Source organism: Cucumis sativus, chromosome 6, assembly GCF_000004075.3.
Source record: "Cucumis sativus cultivar 9930 chromosome 6, Cucumber_9930_V3, whole genome shotgun sequence".
In the NCBI taxonomy this organism is placed as follows: Eukaryota; Viridiplantae; Streptophyta; class Magnoliopsida; order Cucurbitales; family Cucurbitaceae; genus Cucumis; species Cucumis sativus.
Window position 1 is genome coordinate 15,197,487 of NC_026660.2, and position 18,292 is coordinate 15,215,778.

General features: G+C 33.9%; 3 protein-coding genes across 3 annotated transcripts; 2 read left to right on the forward strand and 1 right to left on the reverse strand.

The window, feature by feature from the left end:
* Nucleotides 1-7,936: 7,936 nt before the first annotated feature.
* LOC116404496 lies at nucleotides 7,937-8,626 on the reverse strand. The gene has a single exon (XM_031887010.1). The coding sequence runs from the start codon at nucleotides 8,624-8,626 to the stop codon at nucleotides 7,937-7,939; it is 690 nt and encodes a 229-aa protein (XP_031742870.1).
* Nucleotides 8,627-9,981: 1,355 nt separating this feature from the next.
* On the forward strand, nucleotides 9,982-10,357 carry LOC105435838. The gene has a single exon (XM_031886633.1). The coding sequence runs from the start codon at nucleotides 10,012-10,014 to the stop codon at nucleotides 10,339-10,341; it is 330 nt and encodes a 109-aa protein (XP_031742493.1). The 5' UTR covers nucleotides 9,982-10,011; the 3' UTR covers nucleotides 10,342-10,357.
* Nucleotides 10,358-17,870: 7,513 nt separating this feature from the next.
* LOC105435839 (60S ribosomal protein L39-like) lies at nucleotides 17,871-18,020 on the forward strand. Its single transcript, XM_011658954.1, has one exon. It carries the CDS (start codon nucleotides 17,871-17,873, stop codon nucleotides 18,018-18,020), a length of 150 nt encoding a protein of 49 aa, XP_011657256.1.
* The last annotated feature ends 272 nt before the right edge of the window (nucleotides 18,021-18,292 follow it).

An 18,292-nucleotide genomic window follows, 5' to 3' on the forward strand; every position in this document is an offset into this window, starting at 1 on the left:
CTAACTCCTAAAGTCGACCATCCTCTAAGATTGAAGCTTCTTTGAAGATATAATCATTCTTCCAAGACTTCAACTTCAATAACATCACGTGCTCTGTTTCTTCATATTAAGCATACGCATTCAACCAACCAATATTAATACTAGTTCAACTCCACGAATTAAATTTATTCAAAAATTTCATGCAAACAGATCCATTATGAAAAAAATCAACGGTTATTTCATGATCATGCTTTAATAATATGTCGTGAACATATAGATGGATTATGTTTAAAGTAATAACTTAAATTGGTCTAAGTATACAATGAATACTTTTATTAAATGAGTTTGTATAAGGCCAATGATATGCAAATTACTAGTAATGATTAGCATAAGCATTAATGAATACTTTCAAGTTTCAAGCTAAGTCTCCGAGTTATGGTGAAGAGTTGCAACTAACCTTCCAAGCTTGAAGATAATCCAAAAGTCACAATGAACTTGAAAATTCATATCCATCCATATATTTAATATTAGATGTATAAAAAAAAGTATTGTATTCAAATTTTGTACCGTTCATGGATGGACTTGAAAAGCTTTTGTTGAACCTAGACAATTAGATGAAAGGGTGTGTCCTTTTACAATGTCTATTATATATAGTGTCATATTTCTCACATTTGAGATAGACTAGAAAGTTGAAAACGTAGAATCTTGGTTTTTAAAGATCGAAAGCTTTTAAGCTTTGTTTCTTGTGTATTTTTGTTATAGAATTCATGAATATTTGGAACATCCAAGTAAAGGTTAATCTATCTTGCTTGTGGAATGTTTTGAAGATCAATGGTTAATGAAATTTCAAAGTTTTGTTAGACTCCATGTTTATTAAAACAACTAAATAATTTGTTATCGAACTTAACTAAATAATTTGTTATCCAACTTAACTAAATAATTTGTTATCCAACTTACCTTGAAGGTTGAGACCATATTGGTTTTGGGTTCTTAGGGTTGAGTCATTTGAGTCTCCTATTTCAACATGGTTCTTAGATTCAATATATAAAATTTTCTTAACATTTTAATATCTTCCCTTTTAAATGAAGAATTTCCATACCTTTTTTCACTCATATGTCACAGCATGTGGTGCTACAATTCAGTCTAACTTGAATTATCAACAGCAACCATCATATTAATCTTATAATTGTTGTTAACATACAGAGTCCCCAACTTGCTTCTTGAGTAATTACTATGGCCCATTTTGTATCCTTCTTGTTTCCTTTTCTAAAGAAAATGTCACATTCTTCACTGTTTAACTGCCCTACATAAATCAAGTTTTTCATCATATTTCAAACATGACGTACCTTGCAAATTGTTCATATAAGACTAGGTCATCTCCATTTACCTACTGTTAAAGGTGTTTGGAAACATTTTAATCGTTTTTCTGGCACTATAAATAAAATGAACTTTTGTGAAACATGTGCATTGGGTAAACATCATGCCCTCCCTTTTTCCCACTCCCTTACTCAATATACACATCTTTTTACAACTCATTGCTTGTGATTTGTGGGCTCATGCATTTAACATATCTCATAATTAATGGCTTTAGATATTACATAAGTGTTGTTGATGCCTATAGTAGATACATCTGGATATATTTTTTACATTCCAAGCCTGATGCCTTTCTAGCTTTTCAAAAATTCAAAAACTCATGTTGAAAAGTCTCTAGATTAATCAATCAAAAGTCTCCAAACTGAACAGTGGTACTGAATTTAAACTTCATACCTTTCCTTGACCAACATGTCATTAAACATAAAATAAATTATCCTTATACATCAAAACAAAATGGCATAGTTGAAAGAAAACATAGACGACATATTATGGAAATGGGTCTTACATTGTTATCTCAAGCTACTTTACCTCTATCATTCTCAGATGGAGGTTTTTCCACTAGTGTCTATCTCATAAATTGCTTACCTGCCCCGATCCTATATAATATAAGTCCATTGGAGAAGTTATTGGCGAAAAACCTAACTTTCTTTCCCCCAGAGTCTTTGGTTGCAAATGTTATCCCTACCTTCAACCCTACCAATCTCATAAAATGTCTCTCTGATCCACACCATGTACTTTCCTAGGATACAGTACCTCACATAAAGGGTACAAATGTCTATCTTTAGATGGTCGACTTTTAATTTTCAAACATGTATTATTTGATGAAAGTCATTCCCATATGCATCATTTTCATATCATTCCAACATCTCCAAATAAAAAATTGTCCTATCTCCATCACTTTACTTAATAACTCAATCATTATTTATCAACCATAATGAGGTTAGGCAACACACTAACACAGCTTCGGATAACATTGATCATCTAAACCCTACTATTGTATATCCTTTAGAGACAAGTACTCAAGTTGGCTTTCATAATGATGTTAGCATTGAAGACTACTCAATCTCCAAGTCCTGTGGAATCACAACACCAAACCAATTATGGTATGAATACTAAACCACAATCTACATCATCTCATCCCATGGTAACAAGGAGTAAGCATGGTATTTTCAAACCAAAAAGTCTTTTTGATTGATTATACTCAAATTGAACTTTGTAATGCCAATGAAGCTTTTAAACATCCTCATTGGAGAAAGGCTATTGAAGAAAAGTTTGAAGCTTTACAAAAAAATGATACTTGGAGACTTATTCCACAAAATCCTAAATCATAAAATTGTTGGTTGCATGTGGGGTTTTAAGATAAAAAGGAATTTAGATGGGTCTATTGCTAGATATAAAGCATGTTTAGTTGTTAAATTTTTTTATCAAACACCTAGTATGATTACAATGAAACTTTTAGTTTGTGAAACATGTTACTATTCAAATGCTCTTAACTATAGTAATTATGAAAGGGTGGAGTATACGTCGGTAAGATGTCAATAATGCTTTCCTTCATGGCACCTTAGATGAAAATGTTTATATGGAGCAACCATTTGGTTTTGAAGTTCAAAAGCACTTATCCTATGATTTTTCATTTAAAAAAGGCACTTTACGGCCTTAAACAAATCCCTCGAGCATGGTATGAAAAGTTGAGCTCAAGTTTACATTCTCTTGGATTATAACTTCTAAGGCTAATACATCTTTATTAATACATTTTTACTCCCACATCTTGCTGCTATGTCTTGATTTATATTGATGATTTGATTATTATTGGTAGTTCTGAGAAATACTTTAATTCTTTAAGTCACTCTTTAAACAGTCAATTTGCACTTAAGAACTTGGAAAAGTTGAGCTACTTTATTGGAGTTGATGTTTCATACCCAAATAGTACTGACCTTTTGTTTTTATCTCAATCTAAATATACTACTGACCTGTTACAAAGGGAAAAAATGCTTAAAGCTAAACCTATCTCTACACCTACGGTAAGTGACCATTTACTCTTTCTGTCTTTCAAAGGGAACCATTTCATGATGTGCATATGTATAAAAGTGTTGTTGGTGCTTTCAAGTATGCTACACTTACTCATCCTGAGATATCATATAGTGTCCAATAAAGCTTGTCAATTTATGCATTCTCCAAAAAATGCACATGACAACTTGTGAAAAGAAGTATAAGATACCTTAAAGGTGTACTATCTCATGGTTTATGGCTCAACGAGTCTGATAATCTATCTTTAGTTGGTTTTGATGTGGATTGGACTTTTGACCCAAATGATAGAAAATCAACTTATGACTTTTGTGTCTTAAGGTTCCAAGAAACAACCTATCATTTCCAGGTCTAGTATTGAAACTAAATATTGTTGCCTTGCTCTTCTAGCAACTGAACTGGTATGAATTTGTTCTCTCTAGAATGACTTATGCATTAATTTGCCTCATCTTTCTATTTTGTGGTGTGATAATCTAAAGTGCAATGCATCTTAGTGCAAGCCCTATATTACACTCCAAGACAAAGCATGTTGAACTTGACATCTATTTTGTTTGAGATTTTATACAAAAGGAAAAAGTTATCTGTTAGACATATTTCAGCAATTGAACAAATTGCAGATATTCTCACCAAACTACCGTTTGCTCAAAGTTTCCACATTAAGTTTGTCGTCATTGGTTTGTAAGGTGTTAAAACAACCCACTAATTTAAATCCATTATGTTTGTTTGTCTTTATTTTATGGGATAGTTGCAAATGTAACAATTACATTCAAAATAATTAAGCATGTAGCAACATTTTTAAAAATTTGCAAATATAGTAAAATTTGTCAAATTCTATCAATGATAGTAGTCTATCATCGATAGACCATGTTACAAATATTGATGTATCACTGATAGACCATACGAGTTTATTATCAATACAAGTCTATCAACGATAGTTTTGCTATATTTGCAATTTTTTTAAAATTGTGCTATATCCTTAATTATTATTCCTAAAATGGCGGCTATCAATTATAATTACCCTTATTTCATTTCCAAACAAGTGGTTATACGAGGAATTGTTTGTAATGTGTAGGTAAGAATTTTTCATCTCTATACTTCTCTTTAAATATTTGTGATTTGTAGAATACCAAATATGAAAATGGAAGCCATAGTTTTCTCTTGCTAACTTTTTTTCTACTCCAATCTCTTTTCATTTCTTATCTCACATTAATAGATCTACGATACTTATAGTTATTTTCTTTTGCTACAAAATTTATCATTAGACACAATTCTTTAACTATTTGATTCATATGCTTATGGTGTAATATTGAATCGATTAGCTAGAAAGTAATGATGTAAAGTTTTGGTGTATGGTTCTTTAACGTATTTTGTTTTCTTTAAATGGATGGGTACGGTCAAGATTTTTCACTTTTGTTGGCCTTTATAGACTTCTACATTGAGAGACAAACAAATTCAATCCCTTTAGGTTGACTTTGAAGTGTATGCATTGCATTTTCCATATCTCAATTGTTTTTGTTATGTTAATTATTAATTCATTTGGAGGTGTTTGTGTTTTGATCTTGCTTTAACCTCATATTGCGATGCCTATTTCATTCCACATCAAATTCAATCCATGTTGGTCTATTTTATGGTTCTATTGCAATTAAGCCTCAAAAGTTTTATATGGTATAACATACATTTTTCTCTTAAAAATTGAGCTAGGTATAGAAAAATAAGTATATTTTAAGTTGTATTAATTTTTGTGAAACTAGCAATTGTGTCTATTTTGGTGAAATGATAAAACTTTCCTTCCTTTTAATATGTATAACATTCATTTTATGATTGTTTTTATTTTGTTGAAAATACAACTAAGCCCAATCTGTATAGTTTCATAAAATGATTGTTTTTATTTTGTTGAAAATACAACTAAGCCCAGGCTGCATCAGAATACCCAGACAACACAAGGGAAGATTGAGAGGAGAACTGAAGGCCATGTCCCAAAGTTCCCTTGACATAACGAAGAATGTGTAGCACAATAGTAAAATGGATGGTTCTAGGAGCAGCCATAAATTGACTGACGATATGAACAACATATGCAATGTCTGGACAAGTCACTGTTAGATAAATAAGACTACCAACAAGTTGTCGATACAAGTTCACATCTTCAAGCGGAACACCATCAAAAGGAGTTACATGGGTATTGGGATCTAATGATGTCGAAGCTGTGTTGGAGTCGGTGATGCCTGAGCGAGCTAAAAGATCAGAGACATACTTTTCTTGAGATAACAAATAACCATCAGAGCGTGTCGAGAGACTTCAAGGTCGAGAAAGTAGTTGAGAGATCCAAGGTCTTTCATCTCAAAATGTTGTCCAAGATAATGTTGTAGATTGGATATGAACTGTGGATCATTACCAGTAATAATCATGTCATCAACATAAAGAAGGAGAAGAACAATACCCTGGGGTGTCTGTCGTGTAAAGAGCGCAGTGTCATGAGAGCTAGAGTTAAAGCCGAGTTGAGTAATGATGGAGCTAAATGTAGCAAACCATGCTCGTGGAGCCTGTTTTAGGCCATATAAAGCGCGATGGAGAAGACATACTTTGTTAGGAGGAGAAGAAATACCAGGGGGTGGCTTCATGTAAACTTCTTCAGAAAGAGTCCCATTAAGAAAGACATTCTTGACATCCATCTGAAGAAGAGGCCACTGTTTTGCAGCAGCAACAGCTAATAGACTGCGAACAGATGTCATTCGAGCAACAGGAGCAAAAGTTTCCTCATAGTCAATCCCATATTCTTGTGAGTATCCTTTTGCAACAAGACGGGCCTTATAGCGCTCAATAGTGCCATCAGATTTGGTCTTGATTTTGTAAATCCACTTGCATCAAATGGGTCTTTTACCAGGAGGTAAATCAACATAGTCCCAAGTGTGCGTCTTTTCAAGAGCATGTAATTCATCATTCATTGTTGTCTGCCATAAAGGGTAAGTACTGGCTCTTGATATGAGGTGGGTTCAACAAGGTAAACAATGGCGGAAAAACAGTGATAATTAGAGAGATGAGTGGGAGGTTCTCTTACCCGAGTAGAGAGACGAAGAGAAATATATGGAGTAGGTTCAGGAACATCATTGGAGACAGGCGGTTGGTTCAAGGTTGCAGGAGCAGGTGCAAATTGAGTAAGCTCAGTATCCAGAGTGGTTTCAGAAACAGTAAAAAGTTCAACATATGCATCTGTAAAGAAAGGGTGAGGACTTGAGAATGAGGTGTGGAAGGAGGACAAACGAGAGAACATAGTATGTTCCCAGAATGTGACATTACGAGATATACGGAGTCTTTTGGAAAGAGGATTCCAACAACGAAAACTTTTATGTTCGGTGCCATAGCCAAAGAAGCAATAAAGACGTGCCCGTGGTTCAAGCTTAGTGTGTTCATGAGGATGAAGAAGAACAAAGCAGGCACACCTAAAGACTTTAAGGTTAGAGTAGTTGGGAGAAGTACCATATAGTCTTTCAAAAGGAGAGGTATTCTGAAGAACTAAGGAAGGAAGACGATTGATAGTATGGACGAATGTAAGAGCAGCTTCACCCCAAATTTTTTCAGGACAGGAGGCAGAAAGAAGGAGGGCACGAACTGTGTCAAGAATATGACGATGTTTGCGCTCAGCATGTCCATTTTGTTGAGAGGTATGAGGATAGGAGCGCTGAACAAGAGTGCCCTGTTGGGAGAGAAAAGAAAGAAGAGAGGAGTCTTTATACTCCAAGGCATTATCAGTGCGAAGAATTTTGATAGGATAAGAGAATTGAGTGCGAATCATGTTAGCCAACTCAATATAAGTGCGTGATAATTCAGAACGATGTTTAAGAAAATAAATCCATGTAAATCGAGAGTAGTCATCAATGAATAAAACATAGTAACGATATCCATGAACAGTAGTAGTAGGGGCAGAAGCTCATATGTCAGAATGAACTAAATCAAATGGTTTATCGCATATAGAAGTGGATTAGGAAAAAGACAAAGCAGGTTGTTTAGCAAGTTTGCAATTTAAACAGTTGAAAGGAACAAACTTAGTAAGATTATTCAAATTGTTAACAAAAATTAAATGACAAAGTTTTTCAGAAGAAGCATGACCAAGACGAAGGTGCCACTGATATGTGTCAAATTCAGTGACAGAAGCAGAAATGGAGGAAGAGGAAGGAAGTTGAAGAGATATGAGCTCAAACAATCTTTCCACTTTGCGACTTGTACCAATCGTCCGTCCCGTCTGTAGATCCTGAACCTGACAACCATTGGGGGAAAAGGAAACAGTTAAGCCAAGGTCACATAATTGACCAACAGACACAAGATTAAATGTCAAGTTGGGAACACAATAAGTTTGAGGAAGATGTAGGGTAAGAGTGTCAATGGTACCAGTATGAGAGATGTTCATATAGTTACCATCAGCAACATAAATAGAAGGTAAGGATTTTGCAGGTCTAGAAGTGGACATAAGAGAAAAATCGGAGGTCATATGGTTACAACAGGCAGAATCAAGAAGTCATCGATTACCTGGTGAGACAGCAAGAGCAGATGATGATGAAATTAACTAATTAAATAGGCTTTGAAGATCACTTAGCTGAAGGGGGGAGTTTGAATTGTCTGAAGTAGCAGCAACGACAGAGGAGGTACCCGGTTTAGTAAAGTTTTTGTCTTTGGTTGGCATACCAGGAGGTCGAGGTGGTCTTGTAGGACAATTATCCAAAATATGACCACGTTTATGACAGTACCTACACTCTATTTTAGGGCAATCAATAAATTTATGACCAGAGAGTTTGCAATTCTTAAAAAACATGATTGATGCTCTATTGAGTGGATAAGTGCTTGCAAGGACAACATCAGAATGTTTTGCGGGATTGATGCCAAGACGCTTCTCTTCAAACAAAATTTCTTGGATAGCAGCATCCAATGAGGGCAAGGGACTCCGGTATAGTAAGGCAGCCCTGACTGATTCATATTCTAGACATAATCCCATAAGGACCTTAATAAGACGAAGGTGGTCGTTGCTAATTTTAGCTTGATCAAGCAGAGTCCAGATGGATTGAAGAGCTGCCAAATATTCATTGACAGACGGGCCAGTATCCTGATGGAGCTTAACTAGTGTACTGTGCAGTTGATAGTAATGTGCTAATTCGATAGATTTAAAGCGTGTAGAGAGAAAATCCCATGCATCAAACTGTGCATGTATAGCATGAATAGAAGTGTTACCAAGCCAGGTGATAATTTGATGATTCTTCATGTATAGCATGAATAGAAGTGTTACCAAGCCAGGTGATAATTTGATGATTCTTACTGTCCCAATCTTCAAGGCGTTCAATGAATTTGCTATCTTCTTCCTTGTCTTTGTCTTGTTTAGTTGGTTTAGTTATGTCGCCGGTTACAATGCGCCATAGTTTTCGCCTAATTAGAAAAAATTTCATTTGGTTTGCCCAAGTGATATAATTTGTTCCATCAAGTATTGTGCTAATGGGTCTGATAATGTGGTCTCTCTCCATTGAATCTGAAAAAGAATTCTACTTGTAAGAGTAACTGAGTATGCAGTACTGTAACGTGGGCGAATCGGGTCTTAAGTCTTGAGTTGCGAACTGATGTGAATGAAGACAGAACTTGAATCAGATCTGCGAACGGACACGGATGAAAACGGACGTGAATCGGAGCTGAGAGTGAATCGGACGAGATCGGAGTTGATTATCGAACGAAATCGGAGCTGGGTTCGTCGGATCTGGGTTCGTCCGATCTGCAGGAGACCAACGCGTGGATCTTTGGACGGGGACGAACGCGTCTGATCTGGTTATCGGACGAAATCGGAGTTGCGAACTGATGCGGGCGAAGGCTGACGCGCAATCGTCTGGGTTCGTCAGATCTGGGTTCGTTTGATCTGCAGGAGACCGACGCGTGGATTTTTGGACGGAGGCGATCGCGTCAGATCTGATTTACAGACAGATCAATGGCGAATGTAATGTTGAACGGATCTGGAGATGCTTCTCAACAGAGATGGCTTCACGGCGGCGATGGCAGAGATGGCTTCACGGCGGAGGCTGTGGCTATGCAGTAACCCTAGGTTAAAGGCTTGATACCATGTTACTTTACTATTATTTTATTGATTGAATTGATATGTTTTACATTGGTGTGACTAAATAAATAAGAGACCTATATAACCTAAATAAGGTAACATATGTAATTAAGCCTATAACGAAGAAGTTAGGTTAATAGTTTTTATTTTTTTGAAAATACAACTAAGAACCCTAACATCTCCAAACACCCATCTCGGGCCCAACAAGGTTAGAAAGTCAGGTTGGGAAAACATAAGTCCATGAAGAACACAGCAAAGCTGAAAGAGATCAGAAGTACTTATTTTGGCAACACTGCAAATTTGAAAATTAGTATAAAACAAAGATAATGAGGAAGAAAGACGTGGCCACCTGACACGACTAAGCACGATCAGACACAGAAGAATCTTCTCCTCTTCATTCTTTATTCTTCCTTCTTCCTTCTTCATTCTTCGTACGGTTACTTAAACGTGCACCCATTTTCCCTCTCTACATCCAAATAAAACTCTCAATTCACGATTCATGATCACCCTCATCACAAACATTCCCCTTTTTTCTTCCTTCTTCTCCAGTAATGGCCATTTCTTTCCTCCACCGCTTCTCTCTCGATCCCCAGCACTGCCGCTCCGCCGCTAAGTGGACAGCGCTATTAACGCTAACCGCCGCCGTGACCTCCTTCGCTCCGGAGTTCATTTTCACAAATGCAACGTCGCTCCATTCGTCCTTCTCCAGATCGTGTGGCCGCGATGGCTACATCAGGATCCCACTCGACCTTCCCGGCGATGTTCTGTGCTTGCCGGCGAACATGGTGAATTGGTCCAGTTTTGATTTCTTTGTACCTACGGTTTTTGCGGCTCTCGGAGTCGGCGTTTCGGCTTGTTTCGTTAGATCCTTGGGATTGTGAGAAGAATCGTTATAGATAGCAAATTTTAAGATAAAAAAAGAAATTAAAATCATAAGAATTGTTTATACTTGATAAACTTCTTAATCAACTATTTTACTAAATCTCTAATAATTGAATTTAAAAAAATAATTATTTGAGATTTAGTTAGTATTTCTTTTTTCAATACTATGTATCTTTTACCTATTTAGATTTGTTCAATTGAGATGAAGTCATGAGGTGTGAATATATACGAGCTCCTCTTTGATGCAAATTTGTTTATGTATTTGTACCCTTTATTCTCTATAACTCTGTTTGATTCATCAAAAAATTAAATCAAACGAGATCAGTCCGATTGTAACCTCGTTGGATCTTCATAGGAGGAAACTTTTTCGGGAATTGTATGAGATGGAAAAATTATTTTATCACCCGGTTGGGTAATTAGCAAAACTTGTACGGAATACGTTTTTTAGCAAAATATTGACAGGTGACGTTTTAGTAATTTCTATTTTGCCTTCAATTTATGGTATTTCTAGTATTTTGCAAATTAGTTTATTGAATTTTATTCCAACTAAATGTGAGAAAATTGTAACAAAATCTCTTCTTGTATCCATATCCTTTAATATCTTCAATTAGTAGTATTACATCATAACTGAAACGGTATTTATATATTTATTTACTAATATTTCAAAATTATATATTTAACTAATTTATAATATCTATTTTTAGAAATATTTCAAAATATATAGTTTTCAGCAATTATCAAAAATAGCAAATTTAACCAAATATTTACAATATATATACCAAAAATAGTGATAGGAGTCTAGTAGTGTCTATAAAATTCAAATTTTTGCTATAGCCTGTAAATATTTTAATTTATTTTGCTATTTTAAAAAATGCCTCTAGTTTTAATAATTTTTCAAAATATAGATGTCACACCCTAAACGACAATATGATCAAATCTGAAGTAAAGGGAATACGATTCGATTTAGTTACAACCTTGAAATTCTCTTACCGACTAATTTAACCTGTGGCCTAACGAACACCAAGGACATTATTGACATTCTTAATAAGAAAAACGCACAAGAGTTTTCTCATCTCGCCGTAAAACCTTCCACTTACTTGTAACACCCCAAAAATAAGGCAATTTTAAACTGATTATCTTGGTTAAATTGTTAATGTTTGAATTATTTGGGGTGGATTGAGATTTTGGGTGAGGAATATCTTTTCCGTGGAGATTGCGATTAATTAAATATTTATGAAAATAATGTTTAATTAATTATTGAAATTGAAAATTTAGTATAACAACCCAACTTTTATACTTAAGTTGAGGTAATTACCATTCAAATAAATATAGTATTTTTATTTAGATTAAAAGAAAACATTTCAAAGATTCATTTAAAATTTATAATAAAGTATAAAAAGAAAAGCATAAGTAAATATAATACTAAATAAACACTAGTTCGAGCCCTATTCAAAATAAAAGGAAATATTTAAAAGTATTCGTGAGTTACGAAAATAAAACATAAATTATTGATGAAAACTTAAACTCTTCCTTAGGAACCAATATCACTTATTGTCATTCGCCAGTTTGCTTTTACCTCTACCAAAAATTAAACATTTAAAATAATTAGTATAAATTTAGGCACTTCCATTCTTTGAGGATTTGATTAATTAGATTTTTCTTTATAATTAGGGTTTGATTAGTCTTTGATTTTCATGTAATTTTTGTTAGAACAATCAATAAATTGCATCAAGAGTTCGATGTTTAATTCAATTTTATTGAATTTTTTGATTTTTTTTGTTCAATATTGGAAGCAATTTACCCATAGTATTTCAATTAATGCAAGATTAGTTGTTTTACTTGCTTATATACAAAATTTCCATCTTTCTTCATTTTATCTCTCCCAATTTTAGAATTACACATAATGACTCTTTTGGATTTCAAATTTTTTTGGGATAATTCTTGGGATTAAATTGCATTTTTTTGTGCACAAATTAATTTCTCTTTGATTTCTTGAATTGAATATAAAGTTGTTGATGATCCATCTTGTGTTTTCTTTTAAAGAAAATAATAATGAGTTTAATTAGAATTGCAACAATCAAACTAAATCCTTTGAAATTCTTTACTTGATTTTTAATTTTGATTCAAGAGTTCCTTCCAAGATCAAGCAATCTTGATCCTGGAAGGAACTCTTGAATCAAAATCTATTTGAGGCCATGCATAATTCAATTTCCTTACTCCTAAAACTCCCTGCATTGAACTCAAAGTTGAAATATTGAATGTGTTTAACATATTAGTTGTGGCATCAGTGAGAATCCACACATATCCTTCGCTCATCATTCCCAGCTCGTTGGCTATGCATGCCAAAAACTCAAGTTCCCAAACTCTGCTCCACGTGGACTACAAAAACTCTCGTTTGCATCATCCCCGATCTCTTAAGCTCTTCTTTGATATGATTACTAGATGTTGTAGTGTCGATGATATTCCGGTTAACACGAACTTTTATGTCCTACAATAAGATCATATATAAGTAATTAGATAATATAGGATTCTATACATTTTATTTGGTAATGAAAAGAGTAATCCATATATCTTAAACACATTAAAACTATTTTTTTCAATAAAAAGGGGATAATTTTATGTGGTTATTGTATTGCATCCTTGAATAGACACATGAAAGATTGTGTCGAAAAAACAACACAAGAGAGGCGAATTTGTCTCTTGGAGAAACACACATTCATTTAAAGATGGTTTTTCAAAAGAGAAGCAATCATTAAAACATTCATTCAAGTTTTAATGGATTTGTCTCTTGGGTATAGGGGGCATAATCTTACTAAGAGTTGGTCAATCTATATCTATTATGGCCAACCTTAAAAAAGAATGAATGTATTTCTCTAGAAATTAAGTTCAAGCAAACGTTTGTTTGCAACCATTTCAAATTAAAGCTACACACTTTATTAGCTTTTTGTGTTTTAAAGAATGGATTGTTGATTGAGCACTTAGTCCTTGTATATATATGGTGTGTATATTACATGTTCCTTTCTCTTATTTGCACCTACATGCAAAGAGTCAATGAGATTTGCAACGATCCATTTTCCAAACTTATTGTCTTCGTAGACGGCAATGATTTCCCTCAACCCGAAAACTTTAAGGATGTCACTAATGGCGTAAACCTGGGAGGAGAGATTTTGGGTGACTCGGAAAAAGTATGAAAATTTGAGATAAGAGAGAGTGGAAATTTTTGGTGCAAATGAAATTATAGGGACCTCAGCTTTGTCACCAAGCTGCACAATGAAGTATGCTTGTGATGAACTTTCTGGTCCTAAAATGGCTTCTACCTTGCTATCATGTATTAGTTCCATGGTTGTTTAATTATTGAAAGCAGTTGTTAAGCTTAAATTCCATTTTCGAAGAAAACAAACAAGACATTATTTTATTTAAACCTTTAGTTTATGTGCACTCTTATATCATATTTTAGTTTTAGTCAATTCTTGATTTTATTCCAATCCAAATTAGCTCACGTATCTTATGAAAAAAAAAAGTGAGATGATCACTTGACATTTTTTCAATGTGGAATTCTCGACTAAAGGGATTCAAATCCCTTAACCTTGTTTTTTTAAACGTTTTGAACTGATAAAAAATAATAATAAATATTAAAACAAACCTGCTGTAGCTACACCAAAATTAGTTCGTTCCATTGGAGTCCATGGGATTGAGAATCAATTTGGTCTTATAATAATTTTGATTGGCATAAAAATCAGAGAGCGTCATATTAATGCAACTCAAACCCATCTTCCCAACAACATCATTCAAATCCAAAACCACACCCACCTTCAAGTTTACCGCCGCAACCGTTTTGTCCGCCTCTGCTGCCACTACCGACAGTACTAATATGTTAAGGAAGAGTGCACCGATCTTCAACATTTCAAAACCCATGCCTTCCCTCATTATTGTTTGGTACTTTCTATATATTTACCCCAACGTTCAGCTTTATTAATGGCTAGACCATGCGCGTATTCATGTAGCTGGCTTACAAGACGTGGGAGGAACAAACTGGTTAAGTATTACGTACGCTCATTCCAATTAATTATATGATCATTAGTGTAAATATATATAATACATATTGATCAAATATTTAAAAATGAGTGAGTCATGATATGATTAACTAGGAGATTAGTGTGTTAACTCTCACACCCCCTCAGATTATCCTACCTAAAACTTAGGGTGAGTTATTGACAAATGAGGAGAAACTTTGAAGAGATAAAGTATTAACAAAAATTGCTTAATCTTGTGTATTTTCTTTCTCAACTTGCTTCCATCAAAGGTTACAATATCACTATATATGGTGTCTCTCTAAATTTCTTCAATAAATCACTAATAAAAGTAAAATTAAAGAGAACAAAATAATTAAGATAGAATTTCAAAGGATGTAGTAATTCTTGACCTTTCGTTATTATAACTGTCATAACTTTTTTTTAGATAACTTCAAATGACTTGTAACTTGAACCATTAGAAAGTACACATTCGAGACATCAAAATCTATAAGTCATATATTTAATTTGAATGTCGTTTAATCTCTCAAATACCTTTTGAAAAACTGACACAGTTTGAGTTTAATGCTCAACAGTTATGACGACAATAGACCTCGATCATGCAGTGGGGCTTACAGTCAAAATTCTTTCTGATCAACAAATTTTCGCTGAAACTCAAGAGCAACCTAGTGGAAAAAATAAATTTAAAATGTTGAACGAATAATTTATAGGAAAATAATTTGAGGAGGCTGTGATTCTATACTAAAGTATAGAAATTCAAGTTCTAATAAGAAATTAAAAAACTTGGGAAAGTTATTATTACTAGAGAATATCATAAGCATTATCTTGCAACTTGATCAGAAATTAGCATAACTTTGGAGGCATATATTCATAATTAATGATATTGGTTTTGTAGGATGATGGAGCTATGATTGAGATGCTATAATTGAAGTGATTGACTTTGTTGTAAGTCATATATTTTTCTGTTTCAAGTCAAATACATATATTGGGGTTTTATATATTCAGTGTGTGAATAAATACAAGCTATCTATAATTTAATAATTAATTACTTATTTTGGGTAGGAATGGAAACACATTTTCTCAAAAATATTTTATATAGTTAATAAATCCTGCTTAAACATGATTTTACATTAAAATCTTGATTAATACTTTTCGAAAATAATTTTTATTTTGTCCAAATATATATATTTTTTATTTTCCTCATTTCATTAAATAAATTTATTAAAATAAACTTATTAAAAATTATTTTAATAATATAAACCTATTAAAAATTTCATTTCATTCTTTTCTCTTTTCATCTTTCCCTTTCTCTCCAAACCCTCTCCAAAAATAACTAAAAAAAAGAACTTGGATTTGATTGGCCAGTACGTAAAGAATATTAAAGGCTACCCGAGAAGGAAGAAGGCGGGAAAAGGAGGAAAGAAAAATTTTATAGGTAGCTATATTTTATTTATCTTTGCCTCTATTCTCTTCTAGTATTTTTTGCTTCAAGTATAATATTCTCATTATTTGAGGTGATAAGTCACTTAAATAACTGAACAAACATATATTTTAATTCGATAAAGAAAACCAAAATTACTTGAAATTAAAAAATATATATATATATATATATATATATATATATATATGTTGAATCGGTATGGCAACCCTAGAGGGGGTGAATAGAGTTTAAATAAACTTTTTGACAAATAAAAAGTAAAATCAATTAATTAGATACTTTTTAAATTTAAATAAAGAATTTTGTAAACTTTGTTAAATAACAAGATTGATAAAAATATATGAATGGAAGTATGCAATCAAACTCAACCAATAAGAATATGTAACTAAAATTAAATTAAAAAATAATTAGAAAAAAGTTAGAGAAGAAGACACCGTAATTTTATAGTGGTTCGGTTAAACTCAACCTACATCCACTTTCCCAAGCACCTCTTGGGATTTTGATTGAAAATTTCTTTGGACTCTTTCCACGGATTTGAGCCGAACCGATTCTTGCTCATTTTTCGGGTTCAAGAGTAAACCCGATTCTTTCCACGGGTTAGGATCCAACCGTTACTATATGTTGAAGTTTTTAAATCACACAAAAGAAAACTCTCTAAAAGAGTGAGTATAGAATTTGAAGCTCACAAATTTAATCCTCACAATACAATAAGAAGCTCTCAAGAATAAGATGAAAAGAATAAAAATTGGAAGCTTTAGAGAGAATAACAATGTTGGCTTTTTGCTTGAGGATTGTAAATATTTAATGATCTTGTCTTTTAAAATTTGGAAAAAGTGAAGTATTTAAAAAAAGAGAAAAGATAAATTCAAAATCATTTTGGATCATTAGATATAAGTTAAAGAAAAATGAATGGTTGAGATTTAAACTTAATTAGCCGTTAGACACAATACAAATAATAATATAATAATATGTCTTTTCAAAATATTTTGTTTAAAAAGAAACCAATAAAGCAACTTCACTATCTTCTAAAAAAACTAGCCGTTAGACACAAGGAAAAATAATAATATTAAAGTCATTTTCTTTATAAAAGTCAATAAAACATAACAAAAAGCCACATTTGTTACTCCTTCATTGCTCCAAGTGACTTTGTCTAATTGGTTCAAATTGAATGCTTGGTCGCCATGTCACCATCTCGGGTATTTTTCGTTAAGCTTCTTTTAGCAATATTTTCTTCATTTTAACTTCGATTTGGGTGATTCAAGAGGCGTTAGAATCATTTTTCCAAGCTCTACGATATGATCTAGTCAAATTAATAAAATTATCAATAAAAAAAATCAGATTTGTTATCATCAAAACATAAATTAATTGAATAATTAAAATAAATTAATTTGAGATTAAGGGCCAAAAAGCCAACAATATATTGTACCCAAAAACATACCCTCTCATCCCAAGTCACCATTTTGGAAATCCATTCATTTGAAAATCCTCACCCCAATTGAAACCCCCTCACACACCGAAACCCTCTGTCGCCGGCCGTCCACCTCTCCGTCCACTTGCTTCCATTGTCGTCGACGACGTCTACCCACCCCAAAGAACCCCACGCGCGAAGTCAATCTTTTGGAAACCCCGGCCCATCCGTTCGAAACACTCACCTTCATTCGAAACCCCCCCACACACCGAAACCCCTTTGTTGCCGGCCGTCCGCAACTCCGACCGCTTGCTTCCATTGTCGTCGATGACGTCTACCCACCCTAAAGAACCCCCACGCACGAAGTCAATCTTTTGGAAACCCCGACCCATCCATTCGAAACGCTCACCTCCATTCGAAAAAACTCATTCGAAACCCCCCACACACACCGAAACCCTCTGCTGCCAGACATCCACAACTCCGACCGTTTGCTGCCATTGTCGTCGACGACGTCTGCCCACCCCAAAGGACGAGCCGCACGCGAAGTTAATCTTTTGGAAACCCCTGCCCATTCGTTCGAAACGCTCACCTCCATTCAAAAAAATCTATTCGAAACCCCCCACATTCATCGTTCATCGTCGGAACCCGAAGATGCTGTCTCATAAGACTTTTAGAATGAAGAAGAAGCTCGCGAAGAAGAAGAGGCAGAATAGGCCGACCTCGAACTGGATCCGCCTGAGAACTGACAACACGATCGATACAAGGCAAAGTGCGCAACGTCGCACAAAGCTAGGGTTCTAAGGTGCTTTCGATTCCTAACTTCAATTGTCATTTACCTTGATTTTGTTAAGTTTCAGAAACTTGAATTTTCTTAAGGATCTACATTTGTATTTCCGCCACTACTGAAATAATTTAGTTTATTGGATACTTTTGTTTAATCATCTTTACACTCAAGATTGAAGCACTTTGGAATAGAGTGAATTTACCATGAAAAATACTGATAGGTGACTTTTATTTCAAAGGATAAGATATCATCTTTAAAACTTTAACATTTCTAGTCCATTTGAAAAACA

Coding starts and splice junctions, on each gene's coding strand:
- LOC105435839 (XM_011658954.1), top strand. CDS start 17,871: ATGCTGTCTCATAAGACTTTTAGAATGAAGAAGAAGCTCGCGAAGAAG.
- LOC105435838 (XM_031886633.1), top strand. CDS start 10,012: ATGGCCATTTCTTTCCTCCACCGCTTCTCTCTCGATCCCCAGCACTGC.
- LOC116404496 (XM_031887010.1), bottom strand. CDS start 8,626: ATGAAGAATCATCAAATTATCACCTGGCTTGGTAACACTTCTATTCAT.